The sequence below is a fragment of the Gallinula chloropus genome, assembly GCF_964237585.1.
Source record: "Gallinula chloropus genome assembly, chromosome: 31".
In the NCBI taxonomy this organism is placed as follows: Eukaryota; Metazoa; Chordata; class Aves; order Gruiformes; family Rallidae; genus Gallinula; species Gallinula chloropus.
The window spans coordinates 2,298,347-2,318,599 of record NC_140116.1 but is presented as its reverse complement, the minus strand read 5'-3'; the positions used below and the strand labels follow the sequence as shown (position 1 = coordinate 2,318,599).

Below are 20,253 nucleotides of genomic sequence, written 5' to 3'. Positions count from 1 at the left end.
CTCCCTCACTCTCACTGGGGGAGTTCTTCCCCATGTTGGTGCGGAACTTCCTATGCTCCAACTTGCAGCCATTGCCCCTTGTCCTGTCCCAACAGACCACTGAAAAGGGGCTGCCCATTCCCCCTGCATCCCCTGCTTAAGATAATTATAGACTTTAATTAGGTCCCCCCTTAGTCTTCTCAAGGCTGAACAGCCCCAGCTCCCTCAGCCTTTCCTCACAGGGGGGATGCTCCAGGCCCTTCAGCATCTCCCTGTCCCTCCTCTGGACTCTCTCCAGGAGATCCCTGTCCCTTTGATCCCAGGGAGCCCAGCACTGGACACAACACTCCAGTGGGGCCTGAGCAGGCCAGAGCAGAGGGGGAGGATCCCCTCCTGTCACCTGCTGCCCACACTCCTCCTGATGCCCCCAGGATCCCCTTGTCTCTCTCAGCCCCCAGGGCACACTGCTGGCTCGTGGAAGAGATTAGCCCAAACGATACCTTCTAAAAAGAAAAGTGAACCGATCATGAAGTAGCCTGTCCTCGGATCTATTAGTTATCACAGTATTTCAGTGCTTAATGGGCCGTTTAATTTGCTCTCAGCTGGACAGATGCCAAAAGAGCCATTACCTGAGAGGCAGCCGGCCTGCTACAAGGTACAAGGCGGCCGACGCCGACCACTTGATGGAGAGCTTGAGGGCCTGATTGAGAAGCTTCACAGAACGGCCAGGCTTTTGTTACTCGGCAACCCCCAGCCCAAGGCTGTCCAGCCGAACCGCCTTTTCCTCTGAACGCTTTAAAAGCTCTAAAAAAAACCCCTCGGCAGCGTCGCCAGGCGCTGCCTCTCGCTCCGTCTGGGGTGTAAAGGTTAAACCACATCGCTGTTAGTGAACTAATCCTCGGCGTTTTACCATAAACTCTCCCTCACGGGAGGCTGCTTCCCTTCCGAGGGGAGCGAAACGGCCTGGGAACCCGCCCGAGCGCTCCCGCCCCTCAGGGTGAGCGGGGGGCGTGTGGGGGGCGGTTCATCTGCCGGAGCGGAGCGGCAATCGCCTCAGACAGGCTCCCCCCTCGAAAGCTCGTCCTTGAGGCGCCGTTAGAGGCTTCCTAGGGGGGTGTTTTTCAGTCAGGACAACCCGCCTCTGCTCGCTGTAACCCGCTTAGGGCCGGGGAGCACATGACCCGAACCGCGCGCGCCGCTCCCCCCCCGCCTCACCCACCCGCCACCAGCCCGCGCAGCGCCGAGCCCGCGCACTGCGCATGCTCCGAGCTAACGGTCCGCGGCGGGTAAAGGGGGTGGAGGCCTCCGCAGTCTCCCCCCCCTCCTCCCACCCGTGCCCCGGCCTGCGCATGCGCCCTCCCGCCGAGGGGCGGTGGGGCCCTGGCTCCGGGCGCCGCCCCGCTGCGGCCTGCGGTGGCCGCCTCAGCTGCGGCCGCCGGGAGGGAGGGAGGGAGGCGGCGGCGGAAGATGGCGGCGGCCGCGGCGGCGGCGCTGCGGGCCTGGTTCTGGAACGAGCGGTTCTGGCTGCCGCACAACGTAACGTGGGCGGACCTGGCCGGGGAGCCGGGCCCGCCGGGCAGCGGGCTGCAGTACCCGCAGGCGGGACACGTCTTGTCGGCTTTCCCGCTGGCGTTCGGCATCTTCGCCGTGCGGCTCTTCTTCGAGAGGTGAGCGCGGGACCCCCCCCTCCTCCCCCCGGGCCGGCGGGGCCCTCCGGCGGCTGAGGCGGCCGGGATGCCTCCCGTTCAGGCCTCGGGGATGAGCGCTCGCCGAGGCCGCCGGTGTCTCTTAGCAACGGGCCGCGCCGAGCGCCCCGGGGCAGCGGCGGACGGGCCGCCGGGCCGGAAGCGAGGCGAGGTGGGCCTGGCCCCGCGGGGCGACGCGGACGGGCTCCCCTTCCTCTCCTCGGGCCTTCCGCGGAGGCCGGGCCGGGCTCCCCGCCCTCGGCGCTCCCCCCCCCGAGGCTCGTTTTGCGTGGGGACGGACTAGTGTGGAACCCCGGAGAGCCTGTCCCCCCCCGCAGGGCCTCTCTCCCTGGGCTGGGGGTCCCGAGAGGCTCCGCCGGTGCTGGCGACTCTGTGCGCTGAGGATAAAACTCTGTGGACTTGGCTTTATTGTCTCTTTCTGCCCGGGGGAACTTCAGCTGGGCGAGCGGAGAGACAGCTGGCAGCTGCCAGTGGGTCGCTGGCGTTGCTGGTCGCTGCCTTTGTTGCGCTTTCCTGGATGAGGAAACGGGGCTTGTTCGCACGGCCTGGTGTATTATTAAACAACTCCTGGGCTCCCAGCACCTCGGCTGTAAGGGAAGTACGGGCAGATCATCCTCTCTGCCCGGGAACAGGTGTAATGTGGCATTTCTCATTTGCAGGCGATGCGAGCCCTTCCCTGGGGCAGAGGTTTATCCTTCCCGCGATGCGTATCTCTTACAGCCACACGCAGGGCAGACTCTGTGGGTGACACAGATACTAATTAGTGTAGCAGCTTGTTGAAGAAAACAGTTAGGTGAAGCGGCCAAAAACACCTTGTATTCCTGAAGTAAGGATTGATACAGCCTTAACGTTTCTCCATGGAAAGGGCAGAAGTATTTCTAAGCATGTAAAGAGTCGTGGGGCTGATGTGAGGAGGAATTGAGTGGATCTTGTTTTGTGGCTTTTCTGTAAGAAGCATCAATTTTCTTGAGCTTTCAGAAGTTAAAAAAGGAAGGAGGACTGGGACAAAGTAAAAGGATAGGAGAAGAACGAAGCAGGTCAGCAGAGTAGGAGAGAAGTTTGAGAGGCTCTTTTTGTCCCCGTCTTATCTTTATGTCCTGGGAGGTGGGCGGGGGAAGCTTCATAAAACTACTGGCAGCTCAAACCAGTGCAGAAGGCCCAGGAACACACATGGCAGTGCCAAAATCTCATCTCGGCTTGGCATGCTACTGCTGGTCTCGGCCAAATGCTCCCACTTGCCCAGCAGATGAGGAAAGTAAGTTGTGAGACAGAACAAGAGTCCTGAGTGGGATACTGTGGGCAGGTCTCCTTGCTTTCCAAGCCTTTTTTGGCCCAGGTGTCTCAGCCTGGGGAAAGAAGTGCATACCATTCTCTTTTTCCTGGAGTACAAGTTGTTTGGAGAGAGAACCGTGCATCCTACTGCACCTAGTAAGACATCCTCCTGGGAGCAACTGATTTGCAACTGGTTTCTGCAGTTTCTTTTGCCCTGTTAATTTAGGGAGGAGTCAAAAGAGAAGTCTTCTGCTTACACAGTAAAACCTGGAGACCGTGGCCTGGTTCCTGAGAGGGTTGTTCCTTTTATTTTTGGTAGTGTCTTTGTGTCTCTCACTGGTGGTGTCCTGCAGTGAAAGCAGACTGAGAGAGCAGTATCCAGGGCTGTTTCTAGTAAGTTGGTTTTAAAGGACTGTATTTAAGAAATGCTTTTGTCTTTCCTCCTGCCACTTTGAATGTGTCTTAAAAATCCCAATTTGTCTTAATCAAATCCCATTGTGCCTATACCCTGATCCAGGCTTTGGGGGTGATGGCATCAAACGTTTTCATTGACACACAGTTGGCACTCAGACTCCATGACTGGGAACTTGAATTACATACTCTTTTGTTTTAGCCTCTCTTAATTTCTCTCTTCTTTTCTCCTTCTGCTATAGATCTTCAGTGTGAGGAAGTGCCTTTGTGCCGCTGTCACATTTCAGTTAGTGACTGCTCCTCTAAATTAACTTTTCCATCGGGCTGTTGGTAAAATACTCGTTGGGCTGGCTGGCTGTGGGAAGTATGTGACTGTGGAGATAAGGCAAGACTGGCTGAGGATTCTGACTCAGTGGTGGGGGGCAGATTTTTCTGCAGGCAGGGTGAAGGATTTCTGCCTACAAGTTTTGCGTGGGCTTTGTGGTTTTTGCTTTCTTGGTGATACTTGCTGTTATTTCTCCTTATGCATCTTGTCCCACTCCAGGCACTAAAAAAAAGGAGTTCTTAAGTATCTGCAAAAACCTGGAACCTGTTTTTTTATGAGGTGTTTATAATGACACTGGAATGCAGTAACAGATCTGCTCGTTGGTCGGTCTGAGGAAGGATCTGCAGCTTGTGCTCAGGGTGGGGAGGATGGGGGGAAAAAAGTAGGTTTAGATGTTACTTCATCAGCTCTGTCTGGAAAATTAAGGACAGTTATGGAATGAGGTGGCTTAATACAGTGAAACAGAGATGTTATGGAAAGATGAATGCTGACTTTATATGTCTTAAAACTTCAGAGCTTGTTTTTCCTTTTCAGACCTGTAGTAGGGAGTCACCAGACAAACTTGAGTGTTCCATAAAGAAGGATTCTCTGCCTTTGGGTTTGGGAAGTACAACATGCCTGTGGAGTGTTTCTTACAACCTATGAGTCTGTGTACATGAAAAATTGGTGTTGATTTCAAAATCAGTTTATCTTAACTGGTGTGAAAAGGGTAGCTTGGTAGGTGTGAGTGAAGTCAATGAGCAAGACACCTGTTCAGAGAAGCATAATGTAAGTATTTAAGTGATGGTAATCCCATGCTGGGAAGGTGTGGCAGTTAAGCAGACCTTGGGAGTAGTTGCTGCAATAAAGATTTGTGTGGAATCATAAAATAATTTAGATTAAAAAGGACCTCTGGAGGTCATCTTATCCAGTCCTCTCCTCAGAGCAAGGCCAACGTTTCATTAAAGTCAGGTTGCAGGTAGTCTTGTGCTGTTCAGTTTTGAATATCCCCAAGAATGGAAATTCTACAGCCTGAGCTGTGTTTCTTTGATGCTTTACTGCTTCTGCTGTGCAGAGGATTTTCCTCTGTGGGTTGCAATGTGAAAACCACACATCTGAACACCGATTCTGGGGGGCTAAAAGTATAAAAAGCCACAGAAGTTTTCAGTGTCAACTCGCTTAATGAACACCTAAAGGAAATGGCTTGTCATCTTGGTGTTTCTCTGACAGCAGGATTGATCATTCACTTCATATTCCACCTGCAAGGTCAGAACTGGTCACAGCAATCAGACCATGGCTGTTCAGTGGCCTCATGAGTGTGAGCCAGCCATGCCCAGCCCAGATCTTGGACAGCTAGCCAGGAAGCCTTGGAAAGACAGGATGGCCATGGTTTGTGGTTCCATTGCACAGTCATTCCTTGTGGAGAGTTGGAGAAGCAACGTTAAGGCGTTGGGTTCCACTTCCTTAAAAGCAACGAAATCCATTGCTGCCATCCTTTTTCCTTCCTGTTTCTGGGACTAGCTCTGCTGCCTCCCTTGTTGTGCCTCCTCTCTCTGCTGCTGGTGATGTCTGTCTGCTCCTGTGCACCTAGAAATGTTTGCAGGGTTTTTTTTTTGGTTTGCTCTTTGGTCACCTGCACGCTTGGCTGAGTAACTTGAGTCCTGTGCTGTATCTGTAATCTGTGGCTTGTGCTTGATTTTTCTTTCCCACAGCCCCCCCCCAGATTTCTGGAAACATCTGTATTTTTTCCCTTAGTCTTCCAGTGAAGGAAGCCTTCTACTCCAGAGTAGTTTCATGTAAAGCTTTGACTTTTAGGCTGGTTTGAGTTATTTTTTCTTGCAGTCTTTGTCCCAAAGTGAATTATTTCTGGGTAGAGTTTTTTTTGTTGTTGTTTTTTTGGTTTTTTTTCTGAGAAGCTGGTTTCTTTTTGCCTTGATACTTCAGGTTTTGAATTGTAGAATAAAGCCAGACCTTGGTATGGATCACTGCAAGCTTCCTTAACCATTCCTTCTCTTTTTGTTCAGAAAACAAAAGGAGAATCTCCAGAATAATAAATTGATTGAATGTGCAGATGTTTAGATTTTTTCCCAGGGCTTTTTCCTCTTATGTGCAGAGACTGACCCAAACTGGCTCTTTTCAGCCCAGGGATTTTTTTTTTCTTTTTTTTTTTTTCCTTTTTTAAAGTAGAACTGTAAGCACTGTCCCCCCAAAAAATGAAATAAAAACATTTGGCATCCTGTAACTGCTGTTGTTGGGGTATATCCTGTAGGGAAGAAGAGTATAAAGATGTACACTTTCATGGGGATTTAGCCAAATGTTTCATAACACCAGAGCATGGTTTCTGGCTGGTGGTCTGGGCTATAGAGGAAGCAGTGAGCCTTTTGAGCCAAGCTAAAAGGAAATCACCCTTTCCTTTCCTTTTTTTTTTGTTGTTGTTTTAGTTTTAATCTGTGACTGTTGAACTGAAATGGGGCACTGAAACCTGGGGGCACAGTGGCTATTACTTGTTTAGTGTCTTCTGAGAGCAGGGGAGTTCCTTTAGGATTAGTCATGAGCTGATCTGTCATTTCTCAAGGGGAAAACCCCACAACCTGTGTCTGTTCTTAAACGCAGTTGTAGCTGTTTGTTACTCCCAGTTACTGCTGTTGTCTGAGCTCTTCCAGTTGTTTTCCTGGCTCCTTTTAAACACAAGGGGAAATGGTAACAAATGGTTGGAAAAAAACAGTGTTTTCTGCTTGATGGCACCCTGACACTTCTGAATGGAATACATGTGTGTAAAGTGCTCTCTCTGAACCAATCTGTTTGGAAGCAAAATAGATTTAATGATGTAAGTGTTGGGTCCTTTTAAAAAATGCTTTTGAGAAACAGGTTCTGTGTGTGTGTACTCTTTCAAAAAAACTGGTTTAAAAGGAAATAAATTGCTCATTGAAACCTCCTCCCCAATTAACAGGAGAGAAAAATTCACATGTTCAAGTCACATGTGTTTTCCTTGGAGTCCTCAGCCCAATTTGACACAAAGATCAGCAGAATCCACTCATTTTTGCACGTGTCTGTTTTCACTGTAGCTGCAAAAACCAGGCTTGCTGTAAAATTCACAGAGCCTTAGGTCAGCTTGTGGAGTCGAGGTGTGTACAGGATGGGTACGATCCTGAGATCTCAAGTCATTCAGACTGAGTGACTTCTTACCTCTTCCTCTCTCTCCTGAAGGAAACAAACCACTTTTTTGGGGGTTTTCATTAAAAAAAAATGAATAAAAAGAAAACCTCAACCCAAATGATAAACCCAACCAACCAAAACTGTGTGTTTTAGGAACTGTGTCCCTTGAACTTCCCTTTTTTTTCTGAGCTGTGCAGTGTCAAGGCACGTCCTGGAAATAATGCCTTTTGTTTATAGGGCTGTGACAGCTCCTATCAGTGAGCTGCTATTTTAGTTTTCAGAAACGAGCATCACCCTGGGGGGAGCCACGTTCTGACCCTTGCCAGCCAAGGACATTAAGATTTAATTTTTTCCTTTGATGTGCATGCTGCATGTGCTGTCTGCAGTTACAGCTTGGACTAATAAAAGAGATTACTTCACCTCTGAAGTTTCTTTAAGGAGAGTGGAGATCTTCAGAAGCTTCTTGGATTGGGTTTGCTGTTGGTGACAAGTCAGGGTCCTTGTGATTTAGGCAGGAGAGGGAAATGGATATCTTGTTTTAATCTGGCTCTTTCTTGGGAACTCTTCCAGGTTTATTGCCAAGCCATGTGCCATAAACCTTGGCATTCAGGACAGTGGACCTCACAGAGCCCAGCCCAATGCAATTTTAGAGAAAGTGTTTACATCCATCACCAAGGTGAGTCATGCTTCAAATTCTGCTAGGAACAGAGGCCTGGAAAGCAGAGGGGGAGAGGGATGGGGTGTGTTTTGCTTCCACTTTCCTAGTTTGAGAGAACATGTTTCTCAATGAGGTTGCTCTTTCTTTTTTAATCTGCCTCTGGCATGTCCTTGTAGCAGAGTAAATTCTCTTTGCAGCTGACATGCTTTTGTGTGTAGAAGAATCCTTTTTGAAATAAAAATTGATGCTTTTTTAGAAAGGTAGAATCACAGAATTGTCTTTGTTGGAAGAGACCCTTTAGATCATCAAGTCCAACCATCACCTTAACCTGCCAACCACCGCTAAGCCACGTCCCCTGGCACAGCATCTGAGGCTGTGAGGCTTCTTCCTTTAATTCCCTGCCTTTGCCCTGTAACAGGTGGCAATTTTTGGTTAAGCAAGACATTTTCTGGTAGCTTTCTCTTGCTGTTGGGAAAAGTTCTCCTCTCATCCTTGAAATAACGTTCCTTTGCTGGTTGTATCAGCCAGTTCTGTGAATCCACTGTGGAATGGGACAACACATCCCAGTGGCGCTCGGTTATTTAAGGAGGGTGTTCAGGCAGTGGATGTGTGCCCTGATAAAGGGGAAGGCAGTGAAGGTGGACAGTAGGTGTTTCTTTTGATTGTTTCTTGGCCTTTTTCTCACTTAAGTGGATGCTGCTCCTTCACTTCAGAACTGCAGAATCCAAAGCTGTCTGTGCTCTATTGAATGTTGCCCATGAAATCCACATAGCAAGCCAGATTTTAATTACAGATCATGAAATGGAAAGTTTTGTATTCTGATTTTGGTGATGTTGAGCTTCATTCTGAGTGAAGCAGATGAAGGCTCAGTACAAAAAACATACTAAAACTTGCCTCATGGGAACATTAAAGTCTTGGAGGTATTTGGAATGACGTGTGAAGTGGAAAGTCCCCGCGGTGCGGTGCCGTTAGCGGGGAGAACTTTTATGTAGGGGATGTTCTTGAAATGAATGTTTAGGAAACCACGGGCACACATGCTGATGAAAGCAGAGCTGCGTTTATCTGGACCAGTGTGCTTGTGTTGGGGTTTGTTGATAAGATGGCACTAATGCAGGGGAAAGATTTCATTGCTGGTCTGAAATCAGACTCTCTGAATTCTCCTTCGAGGCAGGTTCCCTTCCAGGATCAAGTGTCAGGTAGCCCAACCCATCTAAGCTTGGTAAAGTGAAGAGACATCTGGTTGTAATGGAACTACAGGAAAGGCATGGTCTGGGTACTGAAAATCAAATGACAGATGATTTTGCTTTTCAGTTGAACAGTCTGATGACTATTGAACCAGCATTCTACAGAGGTTTTTGGGGTTGTATGTAACTCAAGTAGTAAAATGTGTTTATCATCTTTCAGTTGTAAGAGCTCCCTGGCAGAGCTTGTTAAAAGGACACTGGTCTGAAACTAACGTGGCTTATCTCACCACTGGGCCATTTTAGAGGTAGTTATCAGGTTTTGTTCACTTTCTCTGCTCTTATAAATCCATTTATGTCATTATTCAAACAGATAAACTGCCAACAGAATTTCCAGTCAAGAGAACAGTGATAGATTCTTTGTCATAAAATTATTTCAGTTTTCAAATAAACTTTATTAATACATTTTGGTAAGGGAAATAATGCTGCCTCTGCAGTGCCCTTTTGGCATACACAATTATACAGTGTGCTAAACCAGCTCTCATTTTAAAGGTTCCCTAAACTTGCAGAGAGTAGCAACCCCTAAACATAGTCAGCTTTGATCTTCCTGAGTTCTGGACTGTTTGAACTGACGTGCAAGCTTTAACAGGTAGGGCAGGACATTTTAAAAGCTCCTTCACCCTCCCCCCCTTAAATTAAGGAACAGAACAATTGCTTTCTTTGTCATGATGTGCTGTCAGCTGGTGCAATAAATGAGGAAATGTTGAACCAAAAGAGTTCTGAATAATTCAGTAATTAGTGGGTTATGAAGGTTAAAATTGAATGAGTGTTTGTGGGTTCCTGTTTCTAGTCTACACGTAGTAGTACAGAGGGCATCTTGGACTGAAAAGTAGATTGAGAAGTAGGAGAAATGACACTTGTTTCATTTTCCTTCAGTCTCCAGATGGAAAAAGGTTAGAAGGCTTGTCAAAGCAGCTAGACTGGGATGTTCGAAAGATCCAGCGCTGGTTTCGTCATCGGAGGAACCAGGACAAACCCACCACCCTCACTAAATTTTGTGAGAGCATGTATGTTTGTGCAGAGGCCAAGATGTGGCTTCATCCTAAAGCTCCAGCTGTATGTTCTCTTTTCTAACTGAAACAGTGATCAGCTACTAGTTTAAACTAGTTCCTTGGGGTTGGCTGGTGGAAGATAAACTCTTACATAAGCCAATGAAAGAAGTTAGGAGGGCTTTTTACAATTCAGCATTCTAAACCATTTTGTATATGTGCATGAGAGACCAGAACACATGGACAGGAGTTATTCTGGTCAGCAGTGACTGGCTTTACATACTGGGCCAGGCTTGTAATGCAAACACAGCGCTTCAGTGTGTGTGTGTGCACAACTCCAGTAGTTACACTGAAGACAAGGCTGCTGTCCACACAGTTACACTGTGGGCCAGCATTTGTTCCCAGACAGAACGACCTTATGGCTTACAAGATGATGTGTATACGTTTATACAGATGCTTCTTGGATTCCTGTTCTCTTCATTTCAGTTCATTCCTTTGTTCTTTGTTTCTTTCTGAATGCTTGCAGTTACCTCTGTTAGTGTAGTAGCATCTGATTATTTTTTTCCTGACTTGTTATTTCTTCTGTGCTGGTTTCTTTCCTTTCCAGTAACTTTCTTCATATTAATTCCTCCCCCAGTATGGTTTTGTCTACTTAAAGCCACAAGGTAAGAGGGACAAATACATATATTAGGATACCTTCTGGATAACAATGACTTTTCTTGTTATTGTATGTTAAAGCATATGAATGATGCATGTTTACTCTGAACTTTAATTCAAGCTTCATGCTTGATGCAAACTAGTGTGTGGTGTGAAAGCTTTTAAGTAGGTTTATCCTTACCTGAAAAGTTTACAAGTGAAAGATTTCTATGTGGTGGGTGAAAGGTTTTCAGGTGTCAGAATTGGGTTTCTTTCACAGTTGTTCCAGTTGTTGTTAGAAATGTTAACCAGAAGCTGATTCTGTTTTATAAACTTTTTTTTTTTGCTTCTTTTTCCAGGTGGAGGTTTACATTTTATTTAAGTATATTTTTTTATGGAATCAGGTTTCTCTGGACGGTGAGTCACTCTGGGTTATGGCTGGCTTGCTGAAAGGTTGGGGGTTTGACTACTTGTGCCACTTCAGTGCTCACACCTAGCTTAAAACAAGGGGAGTTTGGTGCCAGTGGTCATCTTTATGTTCCCTTAGTGGAGATCCTGGGGTTTCTGTTTACAGACTGTCTGGACATTGGAGGAAAATTTCCATACAGTCATTATAGAAGTACCAGTAACTCATTTGTCCTGGTACCCCAGAATGGGCCAGAGCTGGGTTTTGGGTTTTTTTGCTACAAAGAGCTGCTAATTTTTTCTTCTCACCCCCTCCTTGAAGGGACACAAACTGATCTTTTTGGGTTGTTATTGTTACTATTACATTATGATTGTCCTTTGAATTTCCATCACAGTGTAACTTGTCCTTGACAGCAGAAAGGATATTTTAAATCACCAAGGATGTTTTACAGTAAATTTAGCTTACCTGGTAGAATCAAGATAAAATTTCAGTGAAACAGTACTCTAGTGATCTTAGATGAAAGGGAAGGCAAAACCATGTAGAATAATAACTTTTTCCCATTAGGCACCCTGGTTTTGGGACACACGACAGTGCTGGTACAACTACCCTTTTCAGGTAAGAGAGGAACACTTCTTAGATGCAACTTTTTGGACAATTTCCATTTTTCTTTTTCAATAATAACAGCAAATTGAAACTCAGTAGACTTGAGTGCTTCTCATTTGTTCTGGGGGGTGGATGCTGCACAGACCACAGGCTGGTAAACTTCCTAGCAAGTGCATCACCATCCCTTTCAGAAGGCACACAGGTGGCTTTACTCTTTGTGTCTTCAGGTCCCGCTGGGTTTGGCAACAGCAGCGTTCCCTCAGACAGGACTGGCTCAGTTCATGCTCGTTTTGTGTTTACTTGCTGCTGAGACTATTAGAAGTGGATAATGTTCTGCATAAAATCATACTGAGAACTTATTTTGAGTGGTGTTTTTGTTCTGCAGCTGGTAGGGTTGTGTAGAGGCCAGGCAGGCTGCTCGGTGCCTGGTTTTCCTAAGTCAAGATGCTGCAGTCTTAGTTGCACATACCAACAGGGGAATCTTACTCCTTTTGAATACTGCTCAAACACACAAGTGTGTGTGTGTGACTAAGCCTGTAGTAAGAGGTCTGATGCTTAAGCTTGTTTTTACTAAATCTGAATTCTGGGTCTTCTACCTTATGCCTCGACCTTATGGAGGAACAGAGTGGGATGGGAAGGAAGAAGCCAATTTTAATGTAAATTTTCAAGTCCTTTGTTTTCTAACTGTGCTATCTTTTGTTTTCCAGCCTTTAACATCCAGACTTTATTATTATTATATCTTGGAGCTGGCCTTCTATTGGTCTCTCATGTTTTCTCAGTTTACAGACATTAAACGGAAGGTGAGATGAAGCAGAATTGCACTAAACACTTTGCTGAGTAGATAGGACTGGCAAAAAGTGAGAGTGAGTCTGGCCAGGAAAGCTAAAGCATAGTCATAACTGGGGTTTCTTCTTCATTCACCTCTTTGTGTAGTCTACCTCATTCTTTAATCACTACTCAGTCCTGGGGAGAAGGGAGGAGCAAGCCTGATACACAACCTGGTATATCCTTGAGAGTCCCTTTCATCTTCTGGGGGAGGGAACCAGAATCACTCAACACCTCCCAATAAAAAGTTATCAAATCTTTCTGTAAGAGTAGGTTTAATTAGAAAGCTTGCAAGAAGTCATGAAAATGAGCTGCTCAAAGCAGTACCTTGCTGAGCCTTGTGAGAAAACAGCAAACACTGAAAGAGGAGTAAATGTTTCTTGGACAGCAGTTTTTCACCCGTGTGTGTGTAGTGCAGTGATGACTCGTCGTGATCACTGGGATCAAATTCCCTTGTGCTGCATTCTAGGATTTGGCTTATTGTTGCTGTTGGAAAACAGCTCCTAGTAAATCAGGGTTTATTGCTTCTGTCACCCAAATTGCAAAGCAGCACATTACACCAGTTCTGTTGAAAAAGAAAAGTTTGCCTGGGATTTTATTTCTGTATTGAAACACAAGCAGGTGAGGCTGTACCAGAGCATCTTGGAGCTGCAGAAAGGGAGTGATTTAACAGTGTGATACTGTTTAAAATGCTTAATCTTGTGCACTGACTTTATGAAGTGTGTTACATTTCCCACTGCCAGCACGGTAACGTACACCAACGTGGAGTGGAAGTGGTGTACCCACAGGCCTAAACTGGAAAACAGCCCCCAGTGTATGTGCCTTGCAAACTTTTTGTTTTCAAAATGAAGTGGTTTAGTCCTTGCAGTTGGCTTGTGTTCTGTGCCTGCTATGGTCTGGCAGGCTTTTGCACACTGACAGCAGTAACGACAGCGTACTTTAAGTTGGTGCCAAGAACTGAAAGGACTAGCAATGCAACTATAAAACCTAAAGAAGCCAAAAATAAGGGCCATATGTTGTCCTGTCAGTCTTCTCAGTGGGGTCTGCAGGCATATGTATCTTTACCTTGCATGTATGTGCCAGAGAGACTATACTGAGTCTGGTTATGCAGAGTTCTGACTTCACAGGAACACAGATGCTGGGAGAGACCTTTCTAGAGCCTTTAGTGATGATGGGTGATGTTGTGTGATGAGCTGTGCTTTAGATAAAAAGGATTTGGGAGTCTGAACTGAAGTTCCTGTGACCCCAGTTAGTTTTATGGCTCTGTTCCACACCTTTGTATCTGACAGCCAGAGAATTTTCATTCCTTTTCTTTTTTTTTTCCCCCCTGTTTCCAGGATTTCCTGATCATGTTTGTCCATCATTTGGCCACAATTGGACTCATTACATTCTCTTACATGAATAACATGGTGCGGGTTGGGACTCTGGTGCTGTGTCTCCATGATGCATCAGATTTCCTTTTAGAGGTGAGTTTCCTTTCAGATCTTTGCATACCTAATGCTAGCAGGGTCTCAAGGGAGCAAGCTGACTTTCCCATTCTTGATAAAACTGCATTAAATGTGCCATAAAACTTGTGCTGCTGATCCTGCCTTGTCAGCTTTTCTTCATAACTGCTTTAGTGCTGAGAATAATCCCTAAATGTTCCAAACTCCTGACGGATGTGATGGCTTGAGGGTCTTTGAAGCTCTACAGCCTGGTAATTACACGAGTGCACAAAGGGAATAATATTCTCATGTTTCTTGTCTCTCTTTTAGGCTGCAAAGCTAGCCAATTATGCCAAGTACCAACGTCTGTGTGATGCCTTCTTCATGCTCTTTGGTGTTGTATTCATTGTTACACGGTTGGGCATTTATCCTTTCTGGTAAGCACCTTGAGCTGTAAGGGCTTGTTTGTTCTTCCAATCCTTTAAGCAAAGCCTTTGTATTTAGACTTCTTGCAAGCATTCCAGCCTGTCCCTTGAGGTGACCTGAAGTTGCCAGACAACCCAAGTGCTCTTTGGAGCAGTGTGTTCAACTAGGTGTGTATGGAGAAGCCTCTCAACAGTCAGCTGAGGCAGTGTGAAAAGCGAAGAGCATCCTAATGCACAGCTGGCCCCTCTCCTCCTGCAAAGTGATGACAGTGCTTGTTAGCTGGAGCTGAGTCAGCCAGTATGTGCTCTGAAAGACTTGAAGGGTTGTTTGCTTCTCTTAGGAAGTTTTGGAAATAGTTACAAATGAGGCCCAGGCTCTTGAGGTAAATATGATTTTTGGAGTGTCTGGCTTAGTCATTGTTGCAGTTTGTGATTCTGATGACAGTCATGTCCTGTCCCTGTGTTGTGACTGTTCAGAGTCTGAAATAGGTCTTAGGTTTTTGGGACGTGAAGCCCTGGCTAAATGCCTTATAGCTAATCCTCCTATAAGGAGATTCCCTCTCACCTCAGTAGGCCAGGCTTGGTGAGGCAGCTCTCTGGATGAGCTGTTACCTGTTCCTTGTTTCTGTTGAAGCAGTGTGGTCAAAAATTGGTTGCACCTGATTATTACTCAGTTTACTTCAGTTTTACTGCATATATTTATTTCCTAGGCAATGGGTGGCTTGTGTTCCCATTCTTTTTGGGTGCCTTGATGGTAGGCAGACACAATATTTACCCTTTGGTATCAAGGTTGCAATTAAAGCTCTTGCTTGTTTTCCAGTAAGTGAGTCAAAGGAGTTTTGATACGGAAGAGCTTCAATTCCTGTGTCATCATAGGTTCCTCACAGTGGCAGATGAGATAGTTGTCATTGTTCTTATTGCTGTTGTCTATCATTAGGTGATGCTCTTGCATTGTGCTGTTGCTCAGCAGACCTGTAAATCTTTAATATATTTTCCACTACCTGTAATGTGATTCCCCAACTTTGTAGAGCAATCTGGGGAGTCTGCAGCAGCACTCCAGACCCCGTGCTGTTTCACTGCCCGTACGTTCCCTTCCCTGATTACTCCATGTAAGACATCAGCAGAAATCTGGAATTGCATTTAATTCATCCATAAACTGGCTATGAGCTAGATGTTTCTGTAACTGCGTCTTGGGTTCTTCCTTGAAAGGCTTGTTCTTCTTTCCTTGTGAAATGTTAGAGCTCTGTGAAATTAATGACGTTTTTAAAAGGTCTCTCCATACCTCTCTACTTCATAAAATCTAAAGTGTTTATTAAATTACTTAAGTACTGGCAGTAACTCCCAGCGACAAGAACAGCAAAACAGCAATGAAAGGAAGCACAAAGCTTTGTCCATAAAGCAGTTTCTAGTCCTCCAGCTTGGCAGAGGGAATCTATAAAAATCTGAGGGAAGAGAATCTGAGGGAGAGAGGCCTCCTGGGAACAAATTCCTTCCTGATCCTTAAACATGGGTGAAGACTGTCCAAGTATGAACACGTTAACAGCTCTTCTGATGACCAGTGCAGCTTGACATCACTTCCTGTAAAGCTGTTCTAAACACTCCTGCTTTTGAGAAGGAAACTGGCAGCAGTTCTGTGTGTGTAACCGAATTGCAGAACATTCACATCTTCTCCTGTTTGTTGCTCAGTTCAAATGTTCCTAATTAGCTTCAGTCTGTCTCCTAACTCTGGCGAGACACGAGCTGCATCACTGCTCTGATGGGAGCAAAGCAACAGATGCTTAAATGAGATACAAACTGGTGTGCATCTGGCCAGTCATCTTAATTTAGAGCTGGAAGCTTGTGCTACCAGCACAGCCGATCTGTAATGTGTTTCTGGATCTCTTCTAGGATTTTGAATACAACCCTGTTTGAAAGCTGGGAGTTGATCGGTCCTTATCCTTCATGGTGGCTGTTCAATGGGCTTTTGATAACTTTGCAGATCCTGCATATCATCTGGTCATATCTCATCATTCGCACTGCCTACAAGGCCCTTGTGCGGGGAAAGGTAAGATTACTGGTGACTTTTTTGGGGTCCTCTTTCCTACAAGCCTTGTTACGAGCAATCCTGAGGAATTGGGCCCTTGAGTGAGGACTGGCACTAGTTCTCAGGGGTCTCCTGGTGTAGAATGGTAGGGTTTTTTTTCCCTTGGTTGCTCTGCAGCCTTAAGTTGCTGGGTGTATCCAAAGGCAGGGATGCTTTCCCCTCTGTTCCGGGCATTCCAGGAAATAAACACCCATCTTCCAGTATGTTCAGATGTTGTAATAACAGTGATGATGACAGATTTGTTATGTACTTTGTTTGGAGTTCAAGGTGGTAGTAGCCTCTTTCTTCAACAACTCTATAGGATGTTTTCCAACTTCCCAGTGGTTCTCAGGGTGTGGTGAGGGTTACACATCTTCTGCTTCTCAGCATCAACACAGGCTAACAAGTGTGGGTGCTGGCCAGGCATTGAGCCCCAGCAGAAAGGGTTACCAGAAATGCAGTGGGGTTTGCAGGTTTTTCCTGGGCTACTGGAGCACAGTCTACCTTCAGTCCTGAGTATTCTAATTTCTGTTGGGAGTCTCAGGCAGCAGGAGGGTGAAACTACAGCAGCTGGTGAGCAACAGATGCTGCCCTGAGCATGAACAGTGCTAACTTTCAGCTGCAACCTCAGTTGCCAGGCAGAAAGGTGCAGTTCAACTGAAGTAGTGTGAGACAGGGCAAGTCAGTCTAGGAACTAATTTGATACCCAGCCAGCACATCAAGAGAAGCTGCTTCCTTTGTGGCTACCAGAGAGAAACAGCTGATTTTTAAAATCAGATATTTGGTATTCCGGACTGAGTTTCTCTCATGGCTCTACTTTGTGTTTGACTCCTTAGCTGCCCCTCCACATGGAATGTAACCTTGAAAAATATTTATACTGTGGTTTTCTGTGGCATTGATTGCTGGGGAAGGCATGTTTCAGGATAATGAACATGATCTTCTCATCTCTTGCCTGCAGCTGATATTGCAAATGTCTTGTTTTCTGTCTGTGCAGCTGTTTCTGCATCCTGAGGGCTACATCTTTTCCTTTCCTTGGTTCTCTCCTGTCCAGGTGACCTAGCCAGAGAAAGGACTCTAAGCTCTGTCTTCTTCATTCTTTTCTCCCTCCTTTTCTCTGTGCCAGATTGGAGCTGGACAGCTTCATCCTTTGCATGTAAGTGTGATCTGTGCTTCTGAAATGCATCAGTGTCTATTCCAAGGCCAAGACACAAGCAAAGCTATAGTCTTGGGGCTTCAGGTGGCTGCTGCCTTCTCTTTAAGTGTTTCTTTCCCTGGTTGATCCAGTGCTGAAAGTGTGCTAAAATGGGGTTTTTTTGCAAAGGTCAAAGTAGTGTCCAGGGTTTGTGCTTATCTGCTCTTGGCTGGCTGCATGACCTTCATCTTTCTTCTCTTCCACACCCACAGAGACTCTGGTGCCTGTCTGTAGTGCTCACAAACACTCCAGAGGGGAAGAGGCTGGGAGAAATGCAATGCTTTTGGCAAAAAGTAGTAGAATGGTCACATGTCCCCCAGAGAGTAGGGAAAAAAATGAGGGATTTCTGCTTCCTACCAGTGACCCTTTGAACTTCTAACGTAGGAGGAGAATGGGGAAAGATATCAAAAGTTCTGGCAGCAGACAGAAGCTAGTAAATCCAACAGGCTTGTCAAAATCAATCCTGGAGATCATTAACTTTACCTGGCGTCCTGCCACATCTCCCCTCCAGTGCAAAGACTTCCTGCCTGGTGCTGTTCAAAAGCTGGAGCCCTGACTGCCTGCAAGCAGGGCAGAATAAAACCCTGGAATCCTTGGGAACAGCCTAGCCACTGAGTGCTTACTCACTGAGTAAACTGGGGCTGTTGGTTGCTGAGGCAGAGAGGTGAGGGCCTTCCCTGAGGTGTGCAAACCAGGAGCCGTTCATGTGGTCGCTGCTCAGTGTCGGGCTGGTGAGTTTATGGCTCTGGGCACCCGGCCACAAACCAAGGTGCTTGTTTGCACTTCAGGCTCCGTTGTGATCTCTTCCTTCAACCTTCCAGTGCGCTGGCTCGGCGGTGCTGTGCTGTACAGTGCCCTCCCGTGGCCCTCGGAGCAGCAGGCAGCCAAGTCTGCCTTGATCTGCTTCAAAAGGTCCCAGATCCCCCCCGTACAAACCCCGTTCAGCCAGATCTGCAGCCAGTCTTTTAGCTTGAGGTGTAACTCAGTAAAGCAGATCTGGATCTGCTCCCCCTGAATGGGTGATTGTTGGATTTGTCCATAGCTGTTCCACAGCTCACTGTCCAAACAGGCTTTTGCTTGTAAATGGGTTTTTATGTATGAAGCACAAGCTGTGAAAATGGGAGGAACGTTGTGCAAACAATGTGATAAAGCTGCTTTTTTTTAAAGTATCAAAGCCAATCCCTGTAGGACAAGATGTTCTCTCTAAAACTGATAACATACACTTTTTTTTTTGGGTTGTTATATCCCCACTGGTATGGGGTGAGAAGTTTTGGGACTCAAAACAAATGTGGTGTTTGGAAAAGCACCCTTTAACCCATCTAGAATGCAGCTGTTGGAAGGCAACAACACCCAGAGATGGAGTGTCCTCCTATCTGGTTGTGAGTGAAAGCTGTGTAGTGCTTTTTCATGAGTAATTGGAAAATGGAATTCCTATTTCCAAACTGTCCCTTTCAGTGCCTGTGTCTGGCATTCCATGTTGTGGTGAGTTTTTTTTTCCTTGTCAGCTCCAGGTGATTTGGGATCAAACACAGTGGCAGTAACTGACCAAAGCCTGTTAATCACATGGACACAACTTTCTAACTACGGTTTACTGTGGATTTTTCAATTTCCCTTCTCTCCTTTCCCCTACCTCAACGTCCTTTGCAACATTTAGGTATCAAAAGATGACCGCAGCGATGTAGAGAGCAGCTCTGAAGAGGAGGATGTGACTTCCAACAGCACAAAAGGCATTCTCAGCACTTCAAGTAACGGCTCCAATCGCATTAACGGCCACATGGTTAGTGGCCAGTGGACAGAAGAGGAGTAAGGCTTTGAGCCTCGAGCGAACACGAACTTGGCTTTTAAATACCTAGATGTGTTGAGCTCCACATTCCCAAGTGATCTTTAATCAAGATACCCCTTCCCCAGAAACCTCCAGGCAGAGCTGAAACGGGCACCACCCCCACCAGTCAAGATGCTTGGCACGACAGAAGGGATGGAAGCCAGTGACTGGGGCGGAAACAAAGCTGCAGATTTCACTTCTAAAGCCATTCTCTGTGTAAATCTTTGTCCTGTTGGTATTTGCAGAGGGGGTCTGTTGGTGACAAACTGGTTTTTATTACTCCAGGTGGAACAGGTTTGGACCAGGCTGGCTGCAGGGGGGTGACTGCCCTTTCCATGATGGTTGGCCCTGCTGCAGGTTTGGCCTATCTCCTTGATGCACTCCAGAAGCCACCTGAGAACGTGGTGTCCTGCAACCCCACATCCAACCCGTCCTGGCTGTAGCAGAGACTCCTTTTCCCAACCCCCCCAGTCCTGCTGTGAGCCTACACCAGGAACCTTCAGCCTTGCCAGGGGCGTGCTGTGTGCTGAGGCAGTTGTAGCTTCTATCTCTGCTGTCACGAGGGACCAGGCCAGCGTTTTGCTGCCTATTTTGGTGCTGCAAGCCCCTCTGAAGTCTTGACTACAGCCTTCCAAGACAGGGGAAGGGGGTTTATTACCCCTAAGGCAACTTGTCACAATACATGCCTTTTAATTATTATTATTATTTTTGTTTTTTCTGTTGCAAGTTGTGGTTTTAAGGACTTTTGAGCCCTCCTGGATGCTGGTGAAGCTGGGATGGTAGAGCAGACCACTACCAGAGTGGTGAGATGGGGGAGGGAAAGGGGGCTGTGGAGGGGGGGGGGGGCTGTGTTTAACTTCCCCAAACTGAGAGGGCTCAGTCCTGCATCTCCACACTGGGGAGATGGAAGCGAATTGTCGCTGCTCTGGATTGTTTTTTTGCAACTGGGTGGAGGAATGGTGGGGCAGGAAGGGCAGCCATGCCATGGGCTTTGCTTCTCCTTTGGTTTTTTGGTTGGTTTGGGTTGGTTTTTCTTTTTTACTCAATGGTACTTGAGGGCAATGACAGACCCGTGCGTCCATCAGGAGCAGGATTGGGGCAGTCTGAGTTGTTACCGTTTTATACCGTTTGTTTACTCTTAT

The 20,253-nt window shown here is 46.5% G+C and overlaps 1 protein-coding gene across 1 annotated transcript; it reads left to right on the top strand.

Moving 5' to 3' along the window:
- Nucleotides 1-1,431: 1,431 nt before the first annotated feature.
- On the top strand, nt 1,432-19,830 carry CERS5 (ceramide synthase 5). The gene is made up of 10 exons (XM_084277128.1): nt 1,432-1,646; nt 7,399-7,504; nt 9,604-9,734; nt 10,712-10,769; nt 11,323-11,373; nt 12,069-12,161; nt 13,524-13,652; nt 13,941-14,047; nt 15,923-16,079; nt 18,944-19,830. Exons 1-10 carry the CDS (start codon nt 1,447-1,449, stop codon nt 19,094-19,096), a joined length of 1,185 nt encoding a protein of 394 aa, XP_084133254.1. The 5' UTR covers nt 1,432-1,446; the 3' UTR covers nt 19,097-19,830.
- The last annotated feature ends 423 nt before the right edge of the window (nt 19,831-20,253 follow it).

Excerpts from the sequence above, each read along its gene's own strand:
- CERS5 (XM_084277128.1), top strand. The coding sequence starts at position 1,447 with ATGGCGGCGGCCGCGGCGGCGGCGCTGCGGGCCTGGTTCTGGAACGAG. Across the intron at positions 7,505-9,603 it reads TGTTTACATCCATCACCAAG|TCTCCAGATGGAAAAAGGTT; the intron begins GTGAGTCATGCT and ends ATTTTCCTTCAG. Across the intron at positions 12,162-13,523 it reads TTACAGACATTAAACGGAAG|GATTTCCTGATCATGTTTGT; the intron begins GTGAGATGAAGC and ends CCCTGTTTCCAG.